The 19,224-nt window shown below is 33.9% G+C and overlaps 1 protein-coding gene across 1 annotated transcript; it reads right to left on the bottom strand.

The window, feature by feature from the left end:
- LOC130636519 (phosphatidylinositol 4,5-bisphosphate 3-kinase catalytic subunit delta isoform-like) lies at positions 1-17,784 on the bottom strand. Its single transcript, XM_057446264.1, has 17 exons — positions 17,763-17,784; positions 8,796-9,663; positions 8,477-8,707; positions 8,055-8,249; positions 7,587-7,975; positions 7,410-7,494; positions 6,806-6,933; positions 6,326-6,365; positions 5,780-5,883; positions 5,318-5,417; positions 4,994-5,056; positions 4,183-4,295; positions 3,994-4,103; positions 3,233-3,482; positions 2,797-2,920; positions 1,947-2,095; positions 1-1,110 (listed from the first exon to the last, which is right to left on the bottom strand). The coding sequence occupies exons 2-17, from the start codon at positions 9,621-9,623 to the stop codon at positions 840-842; spliced, it is 3,180 nt and encodes a 1,059-aa protein (XP_057302247.1). The 5' UTR covers positions 9,624-9,663; positions 17,763-17,784; the 3' UTR covers positions 1-839.
- Between the last annotated feature and the right edge of the window lie 1,440 nt (positions 17,785-19,224).

Here is a 19,224-nt window from a genome sequence, read left to right as displayed (position 1 = left end):
CAGAGGGATTAACTTAAAAATATTTACTTTTACACAAATATACAGTTTTTTTTAATTTCAAAACCTAAAAATAGCAAAACAAGAACACAATATAAAAATTTGTAAGACTTTAGCTTTGTTGATCAACCCAAGGAGAGATGATAGCAATTAACTTGTAAGAAGTAAAAAAATTCGTTCACTTTAAGAAATTATAAAAATCGTGTTATATATTATCAAAAACTTTTATACTAAGGTAATTGCTAAGAAATTTACAGAAAGCTTACCTTGTCCCATGGCTCTTTTTCTCTTTCTGACAAATTCGCTGTCCGAGGTTGTCAGAAAGAGAAAAAGAGCCCTGGGGACGAGGTTGGCAGAAAGCGTATTTTCAAAACAGAGTTTTGCGCTAATAACCGCGACTGAATATAATCTGTAAATACTTTCGACTACTTAACAGAAAAATTTTTTTCGCTGCACTTACACCCGTATCCGTATTTTCTCTTTTAAAATAGTTGCGCTGTAGCTTCATTCTTGGTACCCTGAAGAGTAAATAATTTGCTGACGGGCGAGGTTGTGGATTTTTTCATGGATTAACGACTAGTATAAAGTTAATTTGCACGGTAAAGCACTTCATCTCTGTTTCAAAAAACCATAAAAAATCGTGGAAATAAAATCTCTCGCTTTTTTACGAGACTGGTTATATATTACTATATATGTTTTTGATCAGTATATAAATTCTCCTCCACGTCAAAAATCTAAAGAAGGTCCTCATTGTTTTGAAAATCATCTACATAAAGAAAGTTCCGAAAGTAAATGATGTATAAGTATGCCACAGAATTGATCCAGTAATGCTTATCACTCGTTCAACCGATCCAGTAATGATTTAAGTTGTGAAACATCCAGTTGACAGTGGTTAGCGACCTATTTGCATGAGCTTCTCTATAAGACGATTCAAAATGGCGGACTGCGTCAGCTTCGTCTTTGAGCATAGCCAATGAATCTCTCAAGTAATCCAAATCGTTTGGTTGCTCAAGTTCTGGTATTCCAGTCGAGAGGAGCATAGCGAAAACTGTGATAAATAGGTTGCCTTTGCTTCGTAACGTTTTGAATGCATCGATACACATTTCTTTAAACCTGGAAAGAAGAATACAATAGTATGCTACCTAGTAAACATGTAAAGTTTCTAGTGCATGGAGATTATATATACATTTACTTATACTTAGTTTTTAGAGTTTAGTCTTAGAGTTTACTAAATAAGTAGTGGTAATTATTACTGAAAATTCAAAAAGTTGGATTGTATGCAACATACACGCTAAGGCTCGTACAAATTTTGGAGAGAATTTAATTTGGCGATGGGCTAAATTGATTTTTTAACAAGCATTTAATTCGGCGATGGAAAGATTTTCTTTTAATTTTTTTTATGTTACTTACAAATTTTATTTTAAAACCTTTAACGACAGAAAAGATAAAAAACACGATTTTTTTAACAAGAGAACATGCTTTATATTAAAACAAAAAGAAGTCATGTTTAGCCTAGTTTTTTTTGTCGGACTTTTTTTGTCTGTAAGAGTAGAATTTTTATGCATTGAATTTGGCGAAAGATAAAAAAATGGCGAGCATTTATATTTTGACGATGGATAAAAAAAATTAAATTTGGCGAGTACTTAATTTGGCGATTTCAGACCAAAATCGCCAAATTTAGTGCGCGCCAAAAAATGTACAAATTTGTTCAGGCTCTGTGTTGCAAGAGATTGTTACGAGAAATTTATAATTGGAAATCTAAATCTGCTGCATTGAGTTTGGATCAGGGATATTTTAAAATTTTTCTTCCAGCAGAATAACAAGCTTGTGTTTATTATGAATTTTCATTCATTTATTTATTTTTATTAGTGTATGAGAAATGTAAAAGCGTGGAAAAAACCAACAGTACAACTACCAGTCAAACAAAACACGAAGATACTTGAATATACCTGTCACCCAGTTCTTCTGATCCTTGGTTTTTCAGCTGACGAAATATGTACAAAATGTCAGATGTTAGCACGAACTTTACGCGTTCTCGTTTGATACCAAATTTGGACTTGAAATTCCCCAAGAAGTGCCCAAAATCAATGTGGAAAAGCTAAAACAAGATACGTATCAAATATTTTTAACTTCTTAGATTATTTAGTGAAAACCCCAATGACTACTTTAGCGTAGAAGATATATTAATTTAAAAATAGAAGTCATAGTTCATTCGGAACGTAGATAAAATTTTCGACTCATTATATGGTTCACTGATTTCAAACAAACTACCTTGAGGAAAGAAATTTCAGCAGAATCTAATTTAGCAAAACTTTTGGTCCAATCACGAAATTAAATTCGGCAAAATTAAAAAAAATTATATTATGATTTCTTGCACAAAAAAACAACAAATAGTTTATGTACACGAAATACATAAAAGAACACAATTATTCTACTTTCTTCTGCAAAAGTCAGCAATTTGCCTTTGTCAACCGTGAATTTATTTTCCCCGAAAATTTCTGCCCTAAAATTTCTTTCCGTGAAAATTTTTTCCCGCGAAATTCTTTTCCTAAAGGTAAATAGCAAATAACAGCTGATTATTTTAACGAATATTTTCTACCTTCTCAAAATGATCGCATTTGCTTATTTACCTATGCTCAACGCCTTACTTGTTGCATTGACAACAACTGACAATCCATCAAGTAACAACAATGTTGCTCATTGTGGTCACTTTGTAGATTCCATCAAACAAGTCATCTAACAATCTCAGTTTCTCTCATAATTCTCATTAATATTCTGTACAAAAACAGACAAACTCACCTGTCCTGTGTCATACTTCATCATGATGTTGTCATTATGTCGGTCACCGACACCCAAAACATATGTAGCCACACTGTACCCAACCACTGAACGCATGAAGTTGCCCATGAAAGTATCAAGTTTACTAGACAACAAGACAACAATGCGTTATAGTGAGGAAAAGAAAGTTTCTTTAAAAAACCTGTAAGTACAACGAGAAGACAATATATCATAATTAGACAGAAATGTTTTCTCGAAATATTAATATTTCAAAGCTTTCTCTCTTAAATGATGGTTATCTTAAGTTTTCAAGGTCACTCTTTCTGAGTTTAAGGTTTTTTAAGGTTCGGCAGATAACTTGTTTGTTTTAAAAAAAACACATTTAATACCTCAAAAACTCCTTAACCCCTTCACAATTCGACAGTATTTGCTTTTTTAAAACGAACTAACCACTTACTCCCCGTTCCCTTTACAGTGTTCCTGTAACCACTGGTACAAATTGTCCTCCTTCCACACACCCCTGATCGATCCTCTTGATGCTTGAATACGTCCCAGTGTTTCTGAATCAGGAACAACTTCAATCAAACCAACCATAGGTCCTGTGGATAAGCAGCGGTAGGGTATAATACCGTAGTCGTAGCCTGCTTTCTTCCATACGTTATCCATTAGACGAAGTGAGAGTAGTGTCAGCATGTCTTGGCGAAGATCTGAGAAGAAAGTATGTGAGGGGTGACATTTTATTCTCAACTTCAATCAATGTGCGTTATTTACCATATGAATTACATTACTAATTTTTGCGGGTCGAGAATAATCACATTTCGCAGGTAATAATGTTTGAGTCTTATTACTTATAAAAACGTCTGCCCGTATTAACTTATGCAAATAACGTAAAAAGGGAAGAGCGTGAATAAAAGTGTGAATAAAAGTGTGATTGAAAGTGTGAATGGAAGGATGATTGAAAGTATGAATGGAAGTGAGAATGAAAGTGTAAATAAAAGGGTGATTGAAAGTGTGAATGAAAGGGAGAATGAAAGTGAGAAAGAAAGGGAGAATTTGGCGTCAATCCGCGAAATCCCCGAAGTAAATTCCCCGCAAAAATTACTACCATTTAGGTAATGCACAAGGAGTTGCTACAAGTTTGCAAATCGAGGACAAAACGAGATAAAATATCCTAAGAATGTTCTTAAATTATAGTGATGTTTTTTAAAAAAATCTTACCATCGCCGTTCTTAAAAATTATTAAAACATCCTCCGCCCCTTCGTCAGCATTTTCAAACACAAGCCACAACGGCTTCTTCTTTGAGCTCATGTATTTACATTTTTCAACTCTAAAAAATTCATCAGAAATGAAAATAAAAATACATTAAATGCACAAAAATATGAGAAATACTTGACAGAGTATGCTACCTGAGACATTTCAATTTTATGCTTGGATCGAGAGGTGAGATGATATTTGAGAAAGCTTTGATATAACTAGAACCATTGAAGCATTCTCTCATTAGCTGCAATTTTTTAACATTCTAAAACACAAATTATTACAAAAATAATCATTAAGCCACATATACAAAGTCAAACTGCACGTTGCTCACAAATGTTTTTTTTTTCTTTCGTAATCATGCTTCATGCTCTGAAAAACCTTAAAATACATTTATTGTGGTATGACTGATAAACGTCAAGATATTAGGAATCTTCCCTGAAAAAATGTAAGGTGTGCGCAAAGTTTTGCATTCGCATGGCTGGTCATCAATAAAAAGTACGAGTGGAAATCATGTCGGGTGAAACAGGAAATGGAAAAAATATTTCAACCCTTGAAGACATTGATCACGCGGAATTTAAAAGTTATATTTAGTCGATTTTGCATACACTAGTACTAATAGCCAGGTACATTGAACGAAGGCTCCAATATATGTGATGTAAGGCTTTAAATATAAGCACAAATATAAAACAAAAATTATTTATTTTTTGGTCATCACAGGATTCTGCTGAAAGTATCTACAAATACGTGAAAAATAGAAATTTTAAGACTCTCAGGAGCTTTGAATTCTGTGGAATATTGGTACGTGTGCAATATTCTTTCACAACTTTCAAGTAAAGTATGGTTTCTTAGGTTGTCATGAGTATCAACACTAATTTTCACTGATTTCATTGGTTTAGTCACTCGCTTTTTTTGTAAAAAATTGATTTTTCCTATAGAACTTAAAATGCTGAATGTACTCACATCTTGGTCTTTGTACGATTGTAAGATCTCGGTAACAGTTTTCATTTTCCCAATAGCTTCAACCTGTTAGAATTTAAATTAAAATGTAAATATAACTCACTAGTACCTATGATATTCTGACACTCGTTTTATTAGTATCAACAAATACATCTATTGGTATATTTACAGTCCGCTTTTTTGTACAGTGAACAAATCCAGCAAAGATGTTTCATCTAAAAAACTGAGAGTCATTCTAAACTAATGACATGGTTACAGGACGCAGTAACACCACGTGAAAGTAAATTGAAAGTACTTTCAAGCATATACATTCAGAAGCTGCTCTACCTGTCGTAACAAAATGGGAATATGGTCAACAGCTCCTCGACAATACATTTCTAGCAGAAGACCAAATTGAAGTGAACATTCTGGATTACTGACTTCAGCCCTAAATGAAAAAAAGTGTGCATTATATTGATACAGATATTTGTTTGCAAGACACAGGATTTTATTTTGTAAAATTTAAAAATAAAAACACAGCTTACAACCTGTTTTTACTCTGGAAAAGCAAAAACAATCATGCAACATTTTTTTACATTGTGAGAAAAGTTCCCGTAAAAGATTAAAAATTAATTGTGACACCAGGGTGCGCTCTTAGTACAAATACACCATGTAGCATATCCGTATAGGCGTAGTACCTTTTCCAAAAAACCTTTGTCACTTTGGGCGAAATAAAAAAAAACAGAAACAGGTCATTGTTACATCATCCACCTAAAAAAATCCTTGAAAAAAAGATAATATTTCTCTTACTTCAAGTGCCAGAAAAGGTAGTGCCCAATCCTCCTGTTGTTTAACGCTCTTCGAAGTAAATAGCCAGCCAATGGAGAGTCGAGGTAAGATTCAAACTTTAAAGCCTGAAAAAAAGAGTAAGAGTCTGAGGCTAAAAAAAGTACTTCAAGGTATGACAGATGGTTAATCATTGTGTTTGTCATGTATAAGTAATAAAAATATTATTTTTGCCTAAAAAGAAAAGTTTTTGAGTAATCATATGTTTAACAATAAAAAACCCTGAAACAACTTCGATAAGAGGAAATTGTGAAGAAACAAAAGTAAACAAACTAAAAAGTCACGCTGAACATATTGAACATAAGAAAGACAGATTTTTGTCACATTAGACAATTGATAAATTTTATTTTGCTTTTACAAATATGGAGCCAGTGCGACGACAAAAAAGTACGAGTACTGTCACAACCCTATCATTTATGTTTGTTATATTTTGATGAATTTAAACAGTTACAGCAGTTCCTTTCATGCTTTTGTTATGCTTTAAAGAAAACAAAAATCAGAATGACTTACTTGCACTAGCTGCAACAAGTACATCTCTAATTCACCATCACTTAAAAAAGAAATAGATATTATTGAATAAACATCTTAACATCATTGTTAATAATAGTGCATGTGTTGTTAAAAACACTTCTACATTTCCAGAGCCTTTAATAAAACTTACTGACAAAGGAGCTTGCCAAGCACAAAAATTGAATAACCGCCCCTTCTTTATTTTAACAGACTTGTAGCCTTGTAATAGAGTAGTGTAGAAGTGTAGAAGGTCATATCTATTAAAGATATGCCCAGAGACGATGAAAGTGGATAAATTCTTAGAATCAGAATAGAATTATGAAGTAACTGCCTAGTTTATTGGTTGATGTGCCTGCATTGCTTTTGTAGCTCAAAAGGGGCTTAAATAAAAACCTCCATTGATAACAGTATCATCAGGAATTAAAGAGGCTATCTTAGCTAAATAGTTGCAATAAAAAAATAAACTAATAATCTCATCACCTCAAATTATCCAAAACCTCGACAGCCAATGAGCGAACTTTATTGTCTGGAAATTTATAATCAAGCAAATCTAATGCGATTTCCACTTCAAGGGGTTCTCTCCTCCAATTATGAAGTAAAAAGCGAATCTAAATATGTTAATATTCACCACAATATACATCAGTTTCTTGGAAACATATTGCACTTTAACCCTATTCCTGTTGGGCCTTTTAGGGGCTCCTCAGTGCTGGGGGGAGGGTTAATTTGGCCCTCCTTGTGTAATTTCTACAATTGTTGTCCATTGGACTAGAAACTTACCAAAGTGTTGTCCAGGTATTAATAAACAATTTGTTAAAAAAATTGACGACGTCAGCATTTTTGGTGATGACGTCATCAAATTCGGTGACATATGGAAAAAAAAGCACTAACTTTGAATTTTGTTAACGATTTTGAATGTTGTATAATTTCGATGAGTTTATGATTAACATTTTTTAGTAACAATTCTTTTTTCACAATTTTACTCAACGTAAAAAAAAATTTGGCAAAATTTTTTGGAAAATAAAGCTAAATAAAAGTTAGGAAAAGCAACATTTTCCATAAAGTGCACATATCCAATGTTACCAACCTGTGCCACGTCTTCATGAGAATGCCACTTGACACATTGTAACAACTTTGGTAAGGAGTTAGGATAATCATGACAACATTCTGCACTGTAGGTAAAGAGAGTAATCGATTGTAAAACTAAAAACACTTCTTTTCCTTATGTCAAAAAATAAAGAAAGTAAGCTAATGAAATATATACCGCAACTTCCACAGCAGTTCTTTATCTTCCTCAAACATGGATGCCAGCGAGTCTCGTTTTATAATCTCCTCAATTTTTTGTCTATGTTGTTTACCTCCTTTAACCAAAAATGGGTGGTTTTCACGGCTTGCTACGGATTGTGCAGCTATTTCAAATATAAAATCATCAGATGGATAGACCACAGTGTGCACAAAGTTCATGAACTCAATAACGATACATGGTCCATTCTCATTGCCACTTGATGCCACAGTTCCAAGAGGATTTAGAAAGTTTTGAGAATTAGAGGCCATTTTTACTCCATTTTGCCAGCAATACAATCTGCATGATCCACTGTTAAGCATGCCTTTATAGTTGAACACTGGAATATTTACCCATGCGATTGGTACAGGCTAAAGGAGGATGAAGGAAATAAAACATGTTTTTACAAAACCTTCATACCTGTCATAATTAATTGTGCAAATTTCTTACCTTTTTTTTCCTTGTATCTTTTTGCTGGTAACCAATGATACAAAAACAAAGTCTTGCCATGCGGGGTAACACAGACACAGATAATGGAAACTCCAAAAATTCATTCCAGCATGGATGAATACCTTTTTGACGAGTTGTTGTCTGCTTTTCACATACTTCTTCACCACCATGAAAAAGACCACACTGAACTTCTTTCTATAAGTATAGATTGTGCTTAACATCCCTGATGTGTATATAATGAAATATTGAAAATTTACAATGTGGAATAAAAAAAGCGAATGCTTTAATTTTTCATAATTAAAGAAGGTAAACAATTAAAAGATTATTTTGTAAAAAAGGTGACATGTATTCTAACATAAATTACAAAGCGCTTAAATCCTATTTCATGTTTTTGCACTAACACAAATAAGAAAATCACTTACCCACATTTGACCTGCATTGACATTTAATGCACACACAACTTTTATTCTTAGCATCGTGGAGGGACTAATGTCCCACAGACAAATTTCATTGTAATTTCCATGTCTTCGTCTTGGCAAAGGTGGAGGATTTTGTGTTATTGTAGGAGCCCTGACACGCCCCACAACCATTTCGGACTTAGGAATGATAACCAATTTTGGTTTTTTATCCCAAAGTAAACATTCTCTTATGTACTAAAAATATTTGAAATAGTAACCAAAAATTTTTAAAAAAAAGATATTTTTTTGATATTTTGATTGTTAAGACAATCAATAATCTCACCTTGTACTGAATAAGATGTTTTTCTAAGTACAATTCTTCCCCATATTCATCTTGTACAATATGTCCAAGAAAGAAGGACAATCTACCGTGCACTTTCAAAATGTAATCATCGCCATTCTCCACCACATTTTGTTTCAGTGTTTGTGCACGTTTTCGCAGTGCCATATCAATTAAATCTTTTGGAAAATAAGTGCAAGGCACTTCAAAAGTGTTAGATGAATTTTTCATAACAGACACTGATAAGTGGATTCTATTTGAAGTTGCTTTTAGTTTCTCAGTTATTATAGGTGGAAGGGTTTCATCTTCTTCAAATTCTGGAGGGTAAGAATAAATGGCCCTGTTTGACCAGCTTGATCGTCCACGTTGGTATGCAATAGTTTCGCAAATGCTCACATTTTTCTTTCTGAAATCACTAACTTCTTCATTTTTAGTTGATGTAATACTACGACCAATGAGCATACTGATAGATTGTGTAGTCTTTTTTTGCGCCTCATCTCCTTGTTTTTGCACAACCTTTAGGTATGGCCTAACTGGTTTGACATCAAATAATGACTGTTCCTCATCTATAAGCTCCTCTGTACCACCTTTACTGCTGACACCAACAAAAACATATTCATCTTTCGGTCGCAGTAGATGAAAAAGAGAATATCTGGAAGCTTCTTTCCACAGTTCTTTTTTGATTTTTTCCAGCAAAGTATCAGCTCTTATCAATGGGAAAGATATTAATATTCCATTTGGAAGCATACAATGAACATCAATTTTTGTTGAAGGCTCTTTGCCATACCAAAAGTAATGTTTATCCAGTGAAAACTCTAATGACGGTGCCATCTCATTAATCTTACTTAATAAATATTTTATTCAAATTTTCCTAAAGAAGAAGGTGTGATGATTACAACATTGTAACAAAAGCCAAACATAAATATATTAAACATGACGCTAAAATCAAGTGATAACTAATAAAACAGCTTAATAAAAAATAACGATCATGATAACTATATAAAAAAAGACAGGTGCCTCTTATTGTCATGTAAGTAATTTTATTGTATATGCATTAAAAGTTACATGAGGTAAAATTTTTTTAAATTTTTACACGCTTTATGAAAGAATTTCTATTTACAAAACCACTGCAGGTTTCTGCCCAACTTTCTGATTTTCCTGGTATGCATGCAATACGCTTTTATTCATTGCACACATGAGCAAAACTGTTTCCCTTTTAAAAAACAAGCAAAAAAAAACTTAGCAATACATTGCAAACAAGACAACCTAAGCAGTATTGGCTCAGGGGCTGCAATGATTTATGCCTAAAATATGTTTCAAAGTTGGTTATTTAATAATTTACACAATTTACGCACAATTGTTTTTACAGTCAACTTCATTATTTTAATGCATCTGCTGAAATTTTTTTAAAAAAAATTGGGCACCCTGGAAAGTACATAATAAGCAATACAACAGTGTTTATAGGTCATGCTTTAACAAAAGAGAGGGGAGGTACTAAAAGGATTCCAAGCTAATCACTTTCCAAAAAAAAGAGTTTAAAGATTTCTTTAACCTATAATATGTGCTCAAAAACTCACATTGGTATACAAAAAGTGCTTTTGAATAATTGATTACTTGGGTATAATTTCTTCCATAGTTTGGAATATGAAACATGTGAACAAAAATTTAAAAAGGGTGAACAAGATAAGCAGTATTTTAGAAAATTATTACGAATTGTAAAGGTATTAAACAACATGCTTACACACCTAGACATCGGTTCTGACAGGCATATAAAGTGCAACAACAACATTGCGCATTACACATGCATAAAAAATTTGCACCATCACCCAAGTGCTTAATTGTTTTTCCAAGAGCCTTAAAATTGGGTTGCCTCCTGTATTTTATTACAGCAATACATTGCCATAATTATCTTGAAACTTATTGTGGAATAACTCTGAATCCTGCTCAAAATACATTGCCAAACTTTGTGTTGCTGTTTAACTTTTTGATTTATTTAATTCTTTTGTTCTGATTTCAATAAAACAATGAAACCTATTTACAGAACAGAAGAAACTACAATATCAATAATTTTTAAGTTTTTTTAATTTTTTTTTTTTTAAGTTTTAACAACAAAATATAAAGCTATGAAAAAGAAATTACTGTATTATTTTATTGTATTTTTTAAAAAATATTTAATATTCCCCTCACAAAGATCATCATCATTCATCATTCATCATCATTCTCGGCTTAACGTCCGTTTTCCATGCTAGCATGGGTTAGACGGGGCATATTAATGACCCTCTTCCAATCTGATCTAGACTGTGTTAGATCTAAACTCAACTTCCTCTCTATCAAGTCTGTCCTTATAACCTCCTGCCAAGTCTTTCTCGGTCTGCCTCTGGGCTTTGTCCCAGGAACTATCAAGTCTCTACACTTTCTTACCCAATTATCCTCCTCCATTCTTTCCAAGTGCCCCAGCCAATTCAATCTTCTTATCTGGATAACATCTTTAATTTTACGGAGACTTAGCCTGCTTCTTAGCTCATCTGAACTCTTTCTGTCTCTCAGACTGGCATTACACATCCACCTAACCATTCTCATATCATTCCTTTCTAAACGGTCAAGATCTTCCTGCTTCACTGCCCATGTTTCACTACCGTACAACATAACACTTCTTACACAGGCCTCATACAACCTACCTTTTACCTCAATTGACAGGACTCTGCTAGTCAATAAAGGAAGTAACTCTCTAAACTTTTTCCAAGCAGAACCTATCCTGCAAGTAACACTTCTTCCAACACCCCCTTCACTGCCCAACATATCACCTAAGTAACAGAAGCTCTTAATTATCTCTAACGAGCCACTGTTGTACATCATTAAAGCTGGAAATACTTCATTCTCTATAATCTCACCTTTGCAACGCTTCCATACAAACTGTATGCCAGCTCTTAACCTTCCACTAATACTACTGCACTTCTTATGTACCCAATGCTTGCAAGTCTGACAAAAAATTGAGTTACTACCAACCCCTTTCCTGCAAACTCCACAAGGCCACTTTCCAACTACAAGGTCACACTTGGCTGCAATGCTACTTATCATGACTTTAGACTTTGCTGTGTTTACATTCAGCCCTTTCTCTTCTAGTCCTTTCTTCCACTTCTCAAACTTTTCAACTATTTCTTCCATCGACTCTGCTATGAGAACCAAATCATCTGCATACAATAACTCCCATGGACAACCTGTTCTGAACTCCATCGACAGCGCTTCTAAGACTAGAATAAACAACAAAGGACTAAGTACAGAACCCTGATGTACACCAACATTTACACTAAATTCATCACTAAGTGAATCGTTAATCCTGACACGACTTCTAGCATTGCTGTACATAGACTGAACCATTGTAACTAGCCACTCATCCACACCTAATTTTCTCATAGCCCACCAAATAACTTTACGTGGCACTCTATCAAAAGCTTTCTCTAAATCTACAAAGGCAAAATAGAGATTCTTTCTCTTTCCTAAATACTTTTCCTGAAGCTGTCTGAGTAAAAATATTGCACCTGTAGTGCCACTCCCTGGAACAAAACCAAATTGCATCTTATCTATATCAATTCTTTCTCCAAGTAACTTATCAATCACTCTTTCAATAACTTTCATTACTTGATCAACCAACTTCAAACCTCTATAGTTACCCCTTTCTAATGCATCACCCTTGCCCTTGAAACAATTCACTATTACACTTGACTGCCACTCAATGGGAATAGCACCATCCTTTATAATCTGGTTAGCAAGACTTGTAATAAGCTCAACTCCAATATATCCAGATGCTTTTACCATCTCTGCAACAATACCTGATACTCCTGCAGCCTTGCCAATCTTCAATTTCCTAATAGCCTCCACTACCCATTCTGTCTTGATCTGCATAGCTGGCCCTTCTACGACATCATCATCAGACAAATTCTCCTCGTCCCAATCAAACTCAGTGTTAAGCAACCTCTGATAATGATTCTTCCAAGCTACCCTTTTCTCCTCCTCTGTGCTAGCCAAAACACCTTTATCATTACGTATACACTTCTCACCTACAATATCTTGATTAGTCTTCTTCATTTGCTTTGCTATCTTGAATACCTCATTACGCTGGTCTTCCCTTCTTAACCCTATTCGGTCCGGGGGGGGGGGCGGATTCCGCCCCCCCTGACGGTTTTTTTTTAATAACTCCTGATTGCTTTGTTATATGGTTGTGATACTTACTGAGTTTCAATATTTATCTATTAGACACCTGCATGCTAATTTTTTAGGTCCCATACCTTTCAGAGGCTTTGATATTGGCCATTACTCGAAACTACCCCTAAAAATCTCTATGTAATCCTTATAATGGGGGAAATATAATAACTCCTGTTAGGATTATCCTTAGAACTTGAAACTTGCAACACAACTTTGTTTCATCAAGAAGAATCATTTGGAATAATTTGAACATGTGACTAACCCGATTTCCCGATTTTGTCGGATTTTACCCGAAAATCGAAAAAAAACGGATTTTCGGGCAATTTTTGGCAATTTTTTATCCGATCCATGTAAAAACCGGAAGATATGTTAAATAACTTTTATTTAGCTTTCAGAAACTTCAAACAGAATGTAAAAATTCGCTCTAGAACAAAAGTAATTATATTTCAAGCAGAAAGTGGCATTTTTAACAATTTTCAAGCTTCTGATGACGTCACATAAAATGTGCTGACGCAAGCAAAAGTTTATTGGCGCCATTTTGTTCCTTTTATGACGTAATATAAGTGTGCCAAGTTTTATTCAATTTGAACAACCCTATGAAAAGTTATTGAGGGGGGGCGGAATCCGCCCCCCCCGGTCATAGTATGTTCGAAAAACCCCGGACCGAATAGGGTTAACACATCTGCAAATCTGTTTCTCTCTGCTTCTGATTTTGCCTTATACACTGCTGTACGAGCGCGACGCTTAGCTTCTAAGTAAATATTTTTACTACCACCTGACTTCCACTCTTTCCAAAGTTTCCTCTTTTCCTTTATACACTGGTCAACCTCATTATTCCACCACCAGGTCTGTCTATGTCTAGCTGGTCCTTTCGTCCACCCACAGGTATCATCAGAAGCTTCTAGAACACAATTCTTCAAAGTAGTCCAAGTACTTTCAACATTGTCACTATCACATTGACTATTGTAGGCTAACTGCTGAACTTTTGCACTAAATTGTCTTGCTACAATCTCTTCCTTCAGCTTCCAGACTTTTCGACGAGGCCTGTACTTTCCCTTGGCTTCTTTGACACTCTTCAAGATAATATCACAAACCAGCAACCTATGCTGGGAAACACACTCTTCCCCCGATATAACTTGAAAATGTTTTTTTATTTCGCCGACCGACCAACCGAAAGCTACTATCGACTTCGCCCGTAGAACAACTAATTAAATTGGAGTCGCCTTATGTGCTCTTTCCATTTTTTGATCAAATATTACCCCAAGATATTTTTTCCTTTTTCACTTCTCTTTAAAGTAGTAAACCCAATATTTTTTTAAATGGCTGCACATAATAAAAGTCATTTTGTTATTATTCTACAAAAAGTCCACTTGCAAAAGTTCTAACTTGACATGCGAGACAAGGGTATCCGAGTTTTTATGTGATAAAAAATGACAGATTTTAAGTCATACATACACAAAAATCAGGGGGGCTCAATACATATCCCTGTGCACTCCTGTGGCACCATCTCTTATGTCGTTTACAATTCGTCCTGTAAGTAGGACTCAAACCAGTCAAACGCAACATCTCTGATGCCAAAACACCATAGTTTTTTAAGGTCAATTAGCACAGTACAAACAAAGTTTTGATGGTCAAGCTTATTAGGAATAAAATCAAAAACATCAACTATTACACTTTCTGTGGAAAAGGGTTTTCGAAATCCGGACTGACATTGAGGAAGTTATGCTAAGAAATAAAAGAAAAAAATTGCACATGCACTAACTTTTCTAAAATGTAAATAAAAATTGGCAGAATGTGTTGATTAGCAGTTGTGAACCTATTCCGTGCTAGCCTATAGCTTTATAACTTTTAGGGAACTAATTATTTCTTCAACACTTTTGGTCTCAATATGAGCTCACCGAAATTTATGTCTGCTAACGGGTGGATTACCATTATCAGTGTCAGAAGAAAACTTTAGGCTAGTTTGGCACCATCACTGACAAAAAATGAATTAAATGTGAAATGGGTGAGATGTTTTTGTACCATTGTTTTGGACAACAAGTTTTATTGTGGTAGTATTGCCTGACTTTATCCTAGAGGCTATTCATACATGACGTACTTTAATATATTTTTTTCTATTTGTACGTGACCCTCCCATCCTTTTTTTATTCGTACGTGACACTCACGTACTCATGTACTTTATTATTTTTTTTATATCTGTGAATATTTCTATTCTTCGTATGTAAAATCTTTTATGTCTCATTTTATAAAAAAAAAGATTTATTACATATTAGCATGAAATTTCAATTTGTTAGGAAAGTTTTAGTAGTAGAAACTAGCCTTTCCAACTTCATTACAATTTTAATTGCAAAAGGGCGCGAATGGATCTGTCTACTTCTATGCCAAAAGAAGAAGATGGAGCTCGGACAGAGTTTTTTAAGCTTCAAGCACCTACATTGTTGTACCTTGTTGTAGGCTTTCGAAGAAAGTCTTCAGGATTAGCAGTTGTGTTCCAGTCCTCCATTGGATTGCACATTTAGTTTACACCAATGTGTGCATGTATAATCAAGTTTGAACCAGCCCGTCTTAACAAAGTGTATCCTACCAGTTGTGGTTCATCTAGTATCTGGAATAGATATTTATCAAGGCTGTTTTTAAAGAGGTCCTGTGTGCAACCAGACATATTACGGATGGATTTTGGGAGAATAATAAAGAGCTTTATTCCATGGATTGGTAAACTGAACTCTGTCACCCTACTGTATGGACGCAATAGAAGTTTTGCTTTCCTCCCATCCCGAGGATGATGATAGCTCTAAATTTTCAGATTGACATTTGGTACCAACTTTTTCATGATTTTCCAAATATAAATTATTCTGTACTTTTCCTTCTACGCTCCTATGAATACAATTTCAGTTCCTTCAATGCTTTCCAATAGTTGTGATTGGTCAAGTTTCGGATTTTTTATATGAAGGACCATTGCAATGCCTGTATCATCTGTAACTCTCCAACTTTATGAGGACTCCATAGGACTGAACATAAGGTTATTCTTCGTTCTGGTGTAAAAAGTTCTTAAAATCCAAGAGATCGTGTTTTTACTGTCATTTACTACTTTTAATATGTGGGAACAAAAGGAGCAGTTGGTGGATACTATGACACCAAGATCTTTCAGTACCTCACACTCTGTGATGATGAGTCCAGAGGGGGAAAGATATGATGTGTAATTTTTCAGGGTGTCGTTAGTGCCATAACGCATGGCCTCAAACTTTAGATCATTAAATTTCATGTTTGCATCTTCTACCCATTCATAAATTTTTGTAGGTCACTTTTCAACTTGCCTATGTCCCTGAGAGAGTCTATGCTCTTGGTAACCCTTGCATCATCAACAAATGAAAAGCAGTTAAATAAAGCCATGAAAAACTAATTATATTCAACTTTATGTAAGGAGTTCTCATTCTATAGACAGGGCAGCTAAACGTGCAACGAAAAAAAATATAATACAAACCTAAAATTCTCCAAGATTGATTATTGGTGTGCTAATGATGGAAAGAAATTTTTATCCACTTCAACTAGAAAACGTCCAAAAAAAATTAGAACAACTGAAGACGAACAACAAATATATGTATATATACGCTGTCAATAAGGTGCAAAAAATGTTAACTGTTTGTTATGGAAAGGAAACAATTAGTCATTTCATCCAAAACTGTCTGATCATGACAAAATCGATTTATCGATGATCCAACACTTGTGTGGTAAAGCTGCATGAAAGCATGTTATAAAAAACACAAAAAATAGGAAATGGTTCTGCGAAGTTTGCAACAACGATCTCTCCGAGGAAACGTCTGTGGGATGTGATAATTGCCTGTGCTTGTGCCATCTGTCTTGGCAGAACAAAAATGCCAGAGGTTAGGATCTGGTTTTTCAAACCTTCCGTCCAACACATCACACCCAACAAGTAGATAAACAAAAAAAAGATTGTTAAGAACGCTTCTTTGTAATTTGAAAAAATATATACATACTGTGGAAGTTTGTGAGTGTCTCGTGCAAATAGAAAGAAAATAATGAAGTATATAAACGAGTGTCACGTACAAATAAAAAGAAAATAATAAAGTACGATAGAGTCGCATCTGAATAGAAAAAAATATCAATTTCCAATCACATATAAATAGCCAGTTATTTTTAGTTTCCCAAAGTTGTTTTGGCTGGTTTTGGAAGTCCTGCAAAATATCATTATAGTACTTGTTTTTGTGTCAATTTTTAATTTCTATCACCTGGTTCCTTTTTTGTTTGAAAGCTTCCCATTTTGTGTTTCATGCTTTCAGAGATGTAATATCATCAGAAGTAAAGTGATTTAGAAAACTACCAAAACAATAATGAGCAATCTGATAGCAGTGATTGATCAGATGCAAAAATATTACAGTAGTGTTTGGAAAAGGCACCAATATCAATTTAAGGAGAGCTTTTTGTTAATACTCTCATTGATTGGATTTTTTTCCAGTTTTTTTATTTAACTGACCTCCAGTTCATATTTATACTGTAAAAGGTACTATAGCTAGCTAGCTACAAACCATGTATGCAATATCAATCTAGCTAGCTTTTTACTAAAGTAAATATAGATAGCTACCAAGCTGCTCTATAGCTATAATAGCTAGCTAGCATGGCTAGCTAGCTATTAGTCAGCTAGCTAGCTAGCTAGCTAGATAGACCAAATCAGGATCAAAAAAAGAAATACAAAAGCACCTTTCACTTCTCAAGAATAACCTAACCCTGGGAAGTTTAAAGCTTACCTACCATTACCATATGAGTATTTATTTCAGGAATATGCAATCCAAAAACCAGTCCCCACTTCCGTCACTTTTCATTTGCCATGATGATTTATCGTTCTAGCTTATTTCTCGGATTTCATCCGATTTTAACGAGATTTTAATGAGTTTTGCCCCGATCTCGAAAAAAATTGTTTTATTGCAATCGCATGAAAATGTTTCACTGTGTCCCCACATCAAATATCCTCATTTTGCAACATTTTTCGCTCAAAATTTTTGTTGCTGCAACCAAAAAAAAAATTCGAATCAATTTGAATTTTTGTGAATGTTTGAAGCATTTGCAACATAAAAATTTTGTTGCAGCAACAAAATTTTCATGTTGCAAATGAAGATCAGGAAAAATTCCTCCTGTCCCCCCGCACCTTGAAGAGAATTTTTGCAACATTTTTTTATTTTAACCAATCAAATTCGTTTAAAAACTCAAGACAAATCAAAACAAAAGCTTTTTAATCTCAATAAATTAGACAAGACTGATTTTTTTTTTTTTTTTTTTTAATTTATTTTGCCGTTGAAGAATTTACAGTTTTCCGTAAGAATAAAATACAAATCTTAAGCTATTATATCGTATAATCTAAAGATAGGATTGCATATGCTAAAAATATTAGCTAGAGAGGTAAAAAATGGCAGGAGCGAGAAGAAGGCTATAATAGCCTTATCACCAAGCCCCCAACCTATATAAAAGGTTAGCATTGAAGATGATGAGGAGTTGTGTTATATGTGTCGTATGTTGTAACTGTCGTGTATTCTAAAATAAATATAGATTGTCAGTAGTCAATAGTTTATGTTTTAGTTTATGTTTGAATTCGTTAAGTGATGTAATAGTTTTCATGTCGTTATCAAGAAATGTATTCCACAATTTAGGTCCTCTGCTAGTTATAGAGAACTTTGTGATTGTAGAATTAATTCTAGGTTGAAAAAAACTGTTAATTGAAAATCTGGATGGATATTTATGTTGTATCTTCTGAAACATATCATTAAATACTCTTGGTAACATATTGTTTTCAAGCTTAAACATAAAAATAAGAGTTTGATAAATGTTTAGTTAGTATATATTCAGTACACTGATCTTTTTGAATAACTCTCTGGAGTGAGTGTACCTGTCAACATTCTGATTGCATGTTTTTGTTTATTTTGTAATTTTGTCAATTTTGTAGCGTTGGTGCTGCACCACGCAATATTTGCATAATTTAGATAGCAGTGAATGAAAGAAGAATATATGTTTTTTAAACAATTCTGATCTAGAACAAATTTTGCTTTAAATAGGATGCCAATATTCTTTGCGACCTTTTCTTCTAAAATATTTATATGTTCTCTCCAAGTAACATTTTCATCAAGAATAACTCCTAAAAATCTTATGGATTGTGCTCTTTTTATACTTATATTATTAATAGATAAATCAGGAAACTTCAATGGCATATCATCTTTTTTAT

This window comes from Hydractinia symbiolongicarpus, chromosome 3, assembly GCF_029227915.1.
Source record: "Hydractinia symbiolongicarpus strain clone_291-10 chromosome 3, HSymV2.1, whole genome shotgun sequence".
In the NCBI taxonomy this organism is placed as follows: Eukaryota; Metazoa; Cnidaria; class Hydrozoa; order Anthoathecata; family Hydractiniidae; genus Hydractinia; species Hydractinia symbiolongicarpus.
Note: the sequence above shows the minus strand (reverse complement) of the source record. Positions and strands in the feature narration are given on the sequence as shown.